The 10,001-nt window shown below is 63.1% G+C and overlaps 1 protein-coding gene across 1 annotated transcript in view; it reads left to right on the top strand.

The window, feature by feature from the left end:
- Positions 1–4,245, top strand: part of SLC13A5 (solute carrier family 13 member 5) — a 12,818-nt gene extending 8,573 nt beyond the window's left edge. Inside the window, exons 9-10 of the mRNA XM_077746883.1 lie at positions 2,130–2,267; positions 2,904–4,245. Of these exons, the coding sequence (XP_077603009.1) occupies positions 2,130–2,267; positions 2,904–3,035 (270 nt within the window). The 3' untranslated portion in view covers positions 3,036–4,245. The remainder of the gene's footprint in view (positions 1–2,129; positions 2,268–2,903) is intronic.
- The last annotated feature ends 5,756 nt before the right edge of the window (positions 4,246–10,001 follow it).

The following is a 10,001-nucleotide window of genomic DNA, read 5'->3' as shown; positions in this document are numbered from 1 at the left end:
AGGGCGCATGGCGGTGGGCGGGGCCTGGCCAGAGTGTGTGCACGGGCCTGAGACGGGGACAGGGCACAGGGAAGAGCCCTGTGACCCCTCACGGTGCCTTCCAACCCCATCGCACCGTGGTCCTGACCTCGGGGCGGTGCGGCAGGAGGCCGGGCCGGCGGCCAGAGGACCTGGCTCCAAGTCGTGGTTAGAGCCAAGCGAGAGGGGGGCCGTGGACTCCTCCGTGGGCGACGGCCGAGCCTGGGAGAGGCCGTGCTTGTTACCCTGTGGTTAGGAGCCTGAGCCAGAGCTCAGGACTCAGGCCGGCAGATTTCCACGCGGCGGCCCAGGCGCCCGTGTGTATGGAAGTAACGCCTGGTGGTTTGCTCCTTCCGATCCGAGTGCAGATGGAAGTGTTGAACTCTGTTCCCCTGGGCAGGCTGCTGGGGCACCGGTGAGCCCCCCGCCCGGGAGGGCCCGGAGCCACACAAGAGAGGTCTTCACCTGAAGGTGCGGTCAGGCTTTTCTAGAAGCGAGAAGCCCATGGTACCTCTGAGGCCCCTCGAGCTCCTGCCTCGGAGCTCACCTCAGGAGGGGGGCAGGTGGCGGCCCCCAAGCAGCATGTGGGGTGCCTGCGCCATGCATGTCCGAGACCAGGGTGAAGGGGGGCCAGGAAACAGACGGGGCGCGGCCTTGCAGAGGCCTGTTTATCCACAGGAACCATAACCTGAAGTCGGCCCCCACCCTCGACTCAGCAATTTCATGTCTGGGAATGTACCTTAGGAAGATTGCCAGAGGGCTCACGAGTACATATTCCAGAAAAACCCACCGCAAAGTCACTCATTATAAAAATATTCTCTTAACATGGGGCGCCCGGGGGACTCAGTCGGTTAAGCGTCCAACTTGGGCTCAGGTCATGATCTCACGGTTCGTGGGTTCGAGCCCCGCGTCGGGCTCTGTGCTGACAGCTCAGAGCCTGGAGCCTGTTTCAGATTCTGCATCTCCCTCTCTCTCTGACCCTCCCCTGCTCACGCTGTCTCTCTCTTTCTCTCTCTCTCAGAAATAAAAACATATAAAAAATTTTAAAAAAAATATTCTGATAACAGCAGGGGATTGGGGAGATGAAATATATTCACAATGTGATCCTATCAAGCACCAGGCGGGGCGGGGGGGGCGGCGGAATCACAGCTTTGAAGAGTATTTAGAGTTGAAAACATGGTACTTACAACATGGCTAATAAATGTCCAGGAACACCAGAGCCTAACCTCCCAGCCTCCTCCTGAGAGGCAATTTCTATTATTAATTTCTTGTTTTTAAATTTTTTTTAATATTTATTTTTGAGAGACAGAGTGTGAGGGGGGGAGGGGCAGAGAGAGAGGGAGACACAGAATCCGAAGCAGCTCCAGGCGCCGAGCTGTCAGCACAGAGCCCGACGCGGGGCTCGAACCCACGGACCGCGAGATCACGACCTGAGCCGAAGTCGGACGCTTAACCGGCCGAGTCAGCCAGGCGCCCCTCTGTTATTAATTAATTTCTTAGGTATTTTTCTGGATATATCTCACACACGCGTGCGCGCGCGCACACACACACACACACACACACACTCTCTCTATAAGCCAGCGGCGTGGTTCTGCGGGCCTGTTCTGCACCTTGGCTTTGTTTTCCTGTGCTGGCCATTCTTCACAGCCCCGAGCTGTCCCCTTGTTCGTTACGTACATGATTTATGTAACCGCCTGTGGCTCAGGGACGAGCTGGTCCCCTGAGTGTTCTGCTGAGACAATGTTGCACATGCGTCCGTCCTCACGTGCACGTAAATGGGTCGCTCGTGTCGACAGACGCTAAAAATTATTGTGAGTTATTCACTCGTTCGACAAGCATTCGATGCACGTCTCTTCCGTGCCGGGCGCTGGTGGATGTGGCTGAACTTTAAGCTGTAGAGTAAAAAGAGAGGGATACCAGATTCCGTGTGCAAAATGATCCCAGGCGTGTAAGAACACGCGTGTGCGTGGGCGAGAAGACGGGGCCGCGGGAACACGGCGGCACGGGGCTGGGAACGCACGTGGCACGCTTAGGGGGACGCTTCCCGGAAAGACGGCCCCGGAGCCCCGTCCCCTGCGCGAGCGGCCCTGCAGCGCCCTGTCTCTCCCCAGTCGCGCTCCATCGGCCTCAACCCGCTGTACGTGATGCTCCCGTGCACCCTGAGCTCCTCCTTCGCCTTCATGCTGCCCGTGGCCACGCCGCCCAACGCCATCGTGTTTTCCTACGGACACCTCAAGGTTTCCGACATGGTAACGCAGAACCTCCCCCCCGCTCGCCGCCCGCTGACGCCCTGTGGCGGCCCGGCTCTCTCTAGTCGCGCTTATGTGCACCTTTGCTTTTCTGAAACGTCCTCACGTTTCACAGACGGTTCTGGCTCCCAGGGCTGGGGGGGGGAGGCTGTGGAAGCTCCCGCCTGGAGAGCCGTCGCTGAGCCCTCGGAAGGGGTGAGGGCGGGGGTCCCACGGGGCCCTGGGGGATGGGCAGGAGGCGCAGGGCTGCGGCTCAGAAGCAGGGAGGGGGAGGGAGGGGCCATGGCCTGGGAGCCGGTGACGTCCTGGACACGTGTGCAACAGAGGAGGGCCCCTCACTTCTGCTTTGGCTCCATCACCTGTGATGGGGGAGGCCACACCGAAGGCGCCAGTGCTCACGGCCCCTCCGCCGGGCCTGGCGCCCACTCCCCGAGGCTGGTCCCGGTGCCGGCGAGGGCGCAGAGGACTCACCCGTCCTGCCCGTTGGCCGGAGGCTCTGAGCACTGACCGCACCTGCTGACCCGACCTTGCTCTGCCTGGGGGTGGGGCGAGCACACAGCACGGCCCGGGGACGGGAACCCCCGCAGACCAGCCCGGCCCACCAGGGGGTGCTGACCTTGACCCGTCTTTTTCCAGGTGAAAACAGGACTCATGATGAACATAATCGGAATCTTCTGTGTATTTCTGGCTGTCAACACGTGGGGCCGCGCCATATTTGACTTGGACCGTTTCCCCAGCTGGGCTAACGTGACGCACACGGAGCCCTAGGGAGAGCCTCACGACCCGGCACGCCGCCCCCACCCTCCTGAGGACCCCCGAACCTCCCAGCACAGCACCCAGCACAAGTTTGGGGTTTGCTCCCCAAAGCGATCCAGCGATGCCCACACCCCCACGGAGACCCAGCCTGGGGGCCCCACGCAGAGCTGGCGGGTGGTCCGCAGGGCGGAAGAGCGGGAGGCCCCGGCGGCCTCCCTCACTCCAGGGACGGCCCCGGGCTGGGCTCGCTGGGTCCCGCGTCATCTAAGGGAGATGGGATCCCAGCTCGGGAAGCTGGCTGTCCTGGGCTCCTCCGATCCTGCCTGTCACTCGGAAGGGGCGACCCGGCCAGAGACGGCCACTGGGGCCAGAGCCTCGGAACCGTGGGGACCACGGTGCCCCCACCCAAGGACGAGGAATCTGCCCCGCTCGCCGCAGCACACCACTGTTTAGTGGGCCACCCGGACCCTCTCGCAGCGCCCCCCCCAACGCGGCCTTTGCTGTCGGGGCCATACACGCTTGGACCCCAGGCCGGGGCCTCCCGCACGCCTGCTCCTGCCGGGGGGGGGCCAGCTCTGGGGGTGCTTTTCCTGACACCCCGCACAGCGGGGGCCACACTCCAGGCGCGGCGGCCGCGGGCAGGGTCCCCAGGGCTCCCCGCCCGAGCGTGAGCTCCCCGTGGCGGACCGGCTTCTGCAGCCTGCGGCCGCAGAGCCGAGGATAAGCGGTGCTCTTTGGCCCCGATGGGACATCGACCGCGGGAGCTGCAGAGCCACACGGGGACCCTCAGGGCCGTGTGCGCCACGTGGCAGACGCCGCCCCGCCCCCCAGCCTCCTTGGGCCCGTGAGGAGCCTCGACGGCCTTCTTCAGGGCAGGACAGCGGCCGGGACTCAGGGAGACGCCGCGGGGACCCGGCTCCCGGGACGCGATCCCTCCAGGCTCTGCCGCCCACCTCCTGCCCCAGCGCTGCCCCCAGGTCTGTGCCTGGGCTCGTGCAGACCCCGCACCCCGTGTCCACGGCCCCCGTCTAGCCGAGAAAGGCCTCGGCCCCCAGGGCCTGTCGAGCTCGGTGGGCGGCCGAGAGTTCGGAGAAGAGCGTCGCCCGAGGGCCCTACTGCCGCCTCCGAGGAGCGGGCTCGGGGCGGCGCGGGCGTCTGTGTCCGAGGAAGCAGAGCGTCCGGCCGGAGGGGCTGGGGACGGCCCCCTGCCCCTCCGGGGCGTGCTGGCCCTTCCTGCTGCGGGCGGGGCTGTGCCCNGTCTGAGGTTCCCCGAGCGCCTGGGCCGCCCGCCGGCCGGGGGCGGGGACGGCGGCTGAGCCAGCGGCCGCTGCGGCTGTGATGGTCGGGGGACACGCCCAGAGGGGGGTCGTGGGCAAGGTCACGAAGGCCGTCCGGGGGGCCGGGCTGGGGCGGCGGCTTCCGGGGACCAGACCCCCGGGCTGAGGAGCTTGACCGCAGGCTGCTTCTCCACAACTTCCCCTGAAGCCGGACGCGCTAGCGTTCACGGCGCGTGTCCGTCAGGACTGCGTTTGGCGGCAAAGTGACGGCGGCGTGAACGTGGGGCGTGGGGCGTCCCCGCGGCAGGCGGTGTGAGGTCCCCGTCTGGCAGCTCCCGCGGACGCTGAGCCTGCACACGCCGCCGACCCGCGGGCCCTGGTCCTGGAGGCGGGAGGAAGGGGGCGCGGCGTCTGCGGCGTCTTTCCCTTTTCCCAGGGAGGCAAACGCTTCCTCCGAAGGCCCCGGGTCTCCCCTCCAGGGGCTGCCGGCCACGACTTGGTCACGGGCCACTGTTAGACGGGTCGTGGACACACGGCGACTGCGGTGCCCTTGGGACGTCTCGAGCCCGGTCAGGACCCGTGTCCTGGGCGTGGGGAATCGGCCGCTGTTTCCTCGAGTCGAGAGATTCCCACCCACCCCAGCGTCTGGGTTCCGTCAGAACGAGGGGGGGGGGTGCTGTTGGGCCGCCGGTGAACAGCGCCTGCTGCTCCAAGCCCCCCCAGGACCCTCCCGAGGGCCCTGCGTCCCCGCACCCACGCGGCCTCCATCTGGTCCTCGCCGTTCGCCAAAAGACCTCTCAGACAGACTCTTCCCCGTCCGCACTTTGTAACGGGTTGTACCCAGGACCTGCTCTCTCTTCTCGGCACCTGATCGGACACTGGGGCCCGAGGCTCGTGGAGCACACGGTCCTGACCGGGGCGGCTCCCTCGGCGGTGTGGCCAGGACTCCTGACCCCGCGGGGGCCCCGGGCACCGCCCAGGGTCCAGGTCTTGCCCGGCCCCCCCCCAGAGCTGAGAGCTTCTTAGGGAAGGGCCCAGCCTCCGCCGCCGACAGGGCCAGCGAGCCGGCGTCCCCCGCACCGTCCGCCTCACGTTAGCCGGCTGGACAGTGAGTCGTCGGCTCTGGGCTCCGAGGGGCCGCGCTCAGCCCACGGGGTCCACTTCTCAAAATGCGCACAGATGAGATGCGCTCGGTGAGCCGCCTGGTGGCTTGTCCTCCGGGTAGAAATAAAGACCAAATGCAGGGCTGTCGGGCGGTTCTTAGGAGCTGCGCCTCCCACCCACCAGGGAAGCTTCCTTTCATGTTAAAAAAGAAATTAAAAAAAAAAAAAAATAGAAGTTTCCACCAGATAAGGCACCTGTTCCGTGAGATGGGTCCTCACATTCGTCAGTGGAGAGCGTACCTTCTCGGGCTGAGATCCTCGCGGTCCGGCGTTGGGTTTACGTCCCTCGGTGTCCCGATTCAGGATTCAGGCTTGTCTGCCTGTCCAGACGCCCATGTCCACCTCCAGCGACGCAGGCTGCGCCCCGCTGGCCACCCCACGGCGGCGCCTACAGCCCGGCCCCCCTTCCAGAGGAACACCGGGCTTGCGCCTCAGAATGCCGTTATCCAGCCGGGAACGTTTGGCTACTTTCTGTACTTAAAAAGGTAACACCAACACAGTACAAGAAATTCCAACAGAACGAAACCGCGCTGAGAGGCGGCCCCTCCGTCACGGACCTCAAGGCCTTCAGCCCCTCAGAAAGGGGTTCGCCGACAGCCTCTTCCATATCCTTCCAGAAACATTACGTGCACACAAGCCGACGCGGCAGACACACGCCCTCTTCGGCACGTGGGGGCTGCGCGGCGCCTGCTGTCTGCCTACTTCCGCCACTCCCCTTAATTTATTTGGAGATCGTTCCATTTCAGGGCATATTATGTTTGGCTTGTTCTAATGTTTTTCCATTCAATGGTTAATTTTGTTTTTAAACTGAGGTGACATTAAATCCAGTATATTGCACGGTCTTGAGCGTATAGCTTGGTGTCTTAAGCAACTGTCTACACCTTGTAAGCGGCATCGCNAAAGGCCAGTGTTGCTCACTGAACTTCATACACACGGGACCGTAAAGCACGCACCCTCCTGTGTCTGACGTTATGTGCTGAGCCGAACGCTTCCTGTAATCCGCTCGCCCTGTTAGTGTTGCTGAGTGCTGTTCGTGTGTGAACAGGCTGCGGTTTGTGTGCGTCCTGGGGGTGGGCCTCGGGGCGTTCCAGGTTGCGGTCATTACAAATAAAGCCGTTGCGTTCTCTGCACGAGTCCGCGTGTGGACGTGTGTTTTCGTTTCTCCTGGGCACCGGCCTAGGAGCTGCCCCAGCCTTTTACGAAGCCGCGTAGCCCCCGCGGTAAGAGCGTGCCATGCGCTGCTGTCATGGGCGCGTCTGTGCTCACGTCTGCGTGAGCCGGCTTTCCCGGGACGGCGGGCTGCGGGGGCCGGGGTGGTGTGCAAATCTGGGACAGATACCGCCTGGCGGCTTTCCGTAGAGGCTGTGCCAGAAGGTGATATTCTAGAAACTCTGTGCGGGGCCTTATTTTCGCACATCTTGGCAACAACTCTGTATGATCAAACTTCTCAGTCTTTGCTAATGTGACCGTTGAAGAACACTAGTTCATGATTTTTAATTTCTTTTAATGTTTTGTTTTTTTAATTTCTGAGAGAGAGAGAGAGAGACAGCATGAGCAGCGGAGGGTCAGAGAGAGAGGGAGACACAGACTCTGAAACAGGCTCCAGGCTCTGAGCTGTCAGCACAGAGCCCTACATGGGGCTTGAACTCACGAACTGTGAGATCACGACCTGAGCCAAAGTCAGATGCTCAACTGACTGAGCCACCCAGACGCCCCTAATTTCTTTAAATTATGTAGAACAAGTAATGTCAACTTTTTTCCCCACATGTTTATAATCCATCTGTGTCTCTTTTTTTGGTGAACTCCCTTTTCCCTTTTTTTTTTTTTCAAAAGTTTTTTCAAAGGCTTTTTCTTGGGGCCTTTTATGGGAGCCTCAGTCGGTTGAGCGTCTGACTCTTGGCTTTGGCTCAGGTCATGATCTCAGGGTCTTGGGATCGAGCCCCAGGTCGGGTTCTGTGCTGACAGCACAGAGCCGGTTTAGAATCCTTTTTTCCTCTCTCTTTCTCTCTCTCTGTCCCTTTGTATCTCACTATCTCTCTAACTAAAAATAAATAAACATGAAAAACAAGTTTTTTTAAGGGTCCTTTCCTATTCATTTGTAGGAACTCTTTATATATTAAGGAAACTAGCATCTGGCATAGGGATGTTCACAGTCTGTGTGAAGATCTGGTGAAGCTCTTCTCCTCTGTCATCTCCCACAACCCCCGCCCTGACGATCCTCACAAATTGTTCCATAAGAATTTCCGAATCAGCTTCTCTAGTTCCAAAAACCACCCGGGGGGCATTCACCTCTCGGGCCATCTCTCCTCCCCTCTCCCTCCCCTTCCAGGGTGTCTGGGCCTCAGTGCTGTGATGTTGGGACCGAAGAATTCTTGGCTGTGGGGCAATCGGCTGCCCGTGGCTTCTGTTCACCAGGTGCCCGGAGGAGCGGCAGCCCACTCTCCCGCCAGGACCGTGAGACGCGGCCCCACACGGCGTCAAGTGTCCGGGAAGTGTGCACGGAGCCCGATCTGGCTGCCCCGGGACCCGTTGCTGCCCCCCGAGCAGGCGAGCCGCACGCGCTGGACCGTCCTCCGCCCTCAGCACACGGGGTCGGTCGCTTCTCGCGTCCTTGCAGGGGGCATGCGCTTTTCTTACCCCTGTGGCCCCCAAGCCTGGGGCCCATGCGCCACGTAGCGTCGTTTGACTCAGGCTGTTTCCGCTCAAGCCTTCATTCTGATTTTAAATCGGAGAAAGGAGTAAATCAGAACAGGTTTGTAGATGAGCTTCGATGAGAAACAACATCTACACCAGAGACGCCCTTTCTCCGTGTATCCGCGCTCCCTCCCACACCCTCCCGCCAGGTGCGAAGTGCGCCCTAAATAAGAAGCAGTAAATGCTCTTCGTGGTGAACATCTGTCCAGCCTCGGACTCACGGGGTGGGGGGCCGGGCCGCCAGCAGGGAACGGGCCCCAGGACTGACCTCGGGCCGGGGCAGGTCGTGCCCGGGACCCCTCCCTGTCTGTCTCCTCGGCTGACAGCGCGTCCCAGCCCTGCATGTGCGCCCTCCTCCCCGCAGGGCTGCAGCCCAGGGACACGGAAGGGTGACTGCTCAGGTGTCATGCTATGTCCCCAGAGACCCAGGGGCTCCGCTTGGGCTCTCCTGTGGGGCAGGTGACAGATCAGAGAGTGACCTTCCTTGGCTGGTTCCCTCGCCTGACGGGGGTGCTGTGCCAGGGGCAGACTGTCCGTGAGGCAGGGGTGTTAGAGGCGAGCCTTCCCTTCCTTCCAGTGGGGCAGGGGTGTGTCCCCCGGACCCTTCTGGCTGGGCCTGCTCCCCACCCGGTGCTGCACTCTCGCCCAGGCCTGCGGGGGGTGGATGCGGGGGGCCACCGCAGAGCTCCGGCCCCTCTTCCCGGTGTGGCCCCTGGCCTGTGAGGGGTCACGAGGACCTCTCCAGGCTTCTGAGAGTCTGGGCCATCATCGCTGCCTCTCCTGGGGCCTCCTGTTCGCCAGTGCCTGTGAGGAGCCCCAGCCCCACCCAAGCTGCCCCTGACCTTGCCCCGGCAGCCTCCGGATGGGTCTGGAGCTGTGACCTGGAGCCACCCCAGGCAAGGGTCAGACCTGCATGCAGAAGAGCACAGCTCCAGAAAGATGACATCAAACAAGCTGATGGGGCGGGGGAGGGGGTGGGGGTGAAGAGGCCCCACCCAGGGGTGTGCAGAGTGCCGCATAGGGTCGCCCTGCCCTGCCCCCAGCCAGGCGTTGCACTGGGCCTGGGGTCTCCCTCCAGGGCCTGGCGGCCCTGCTCAGAGCCAGACACGGGGCCGGGACACGGGCGTCCCGGACCGGGGCTCCTGCCCACAGCAGCTCTGTGGTGTCCGTGGTTAGCCACTTGACATTTATAGCCACAGAGCTTCTCGGCTCCCCGTCCCTGTGGCGGGGCCTGGCTCTGGGGGAAGCACCGCTGTGGTGAGCCGGGAGCTGGCCACAGCCCGAGGCCGAGCTGGGAGCGAGGCCCGGCCCCTGCCACGGGCTCACCCCGAGCTCTGCCTAGAACCTGGCTCGGGGCTGCGGAAGCTCCACGGTGCTGAGGGCCCCTCACCCCTCACCCTCAGGACCCCTCACCCTCAGGGGGTGGCACTCTGGGCCTAGCTGGGTGTGCAGGGGTGAGGGAGCCTCGGACTGGAGACGGGCTCACTGGAGGGCTGGATGCCAGGGTCAGGGGCCTCCGTGGAGCCTCACCCCACTTGCATTTCGGACCCTGCGACCCGGGTCCCTGCTGTGGCCGGCCCTCAGCACACACGTGCAGCAGCCCTGTCTCCCTCTGGCCGGAGAGGGGCTGAGGCTGGGAGGGGCTGAGGAGGCGGGCTGGGGGTCCAAGTGCACCAGCCCCAGAGAAGCAGACCCTGGCGTGGTCGTGACTCCAGAGGCCCACTGTCGGCACCGTGCGGACTGGAGTTGTGTCTGGACTGGAAGGGAGGTCCCGCCGGCCTGACAGAGAGCCGGGAGGGACAGGGCCTGGCTCCCCCGCCCCCACCCCAGGACCCAGGGCCCTG

Source organism: Crocuta crocuta, unplaced genomic scaffold, assembly GCF_008692635.1.
Source record: "Crocuta crocuta isolate KB4526 unplaced genomic scaffold, BGI_CrCroc_1.0 scaffold139, whole genome shotgun sequence".
NCBI lineage: Eukaryota > Metazoa > Chordata > Mammalia > Carnivora > Hyaenidae > Crocuta > Crocuta crocuta.
Note: the sequence above shows the minus strand (reverse complement) of the source record. Positions and strands in the feature narration are given on the sequence as shown.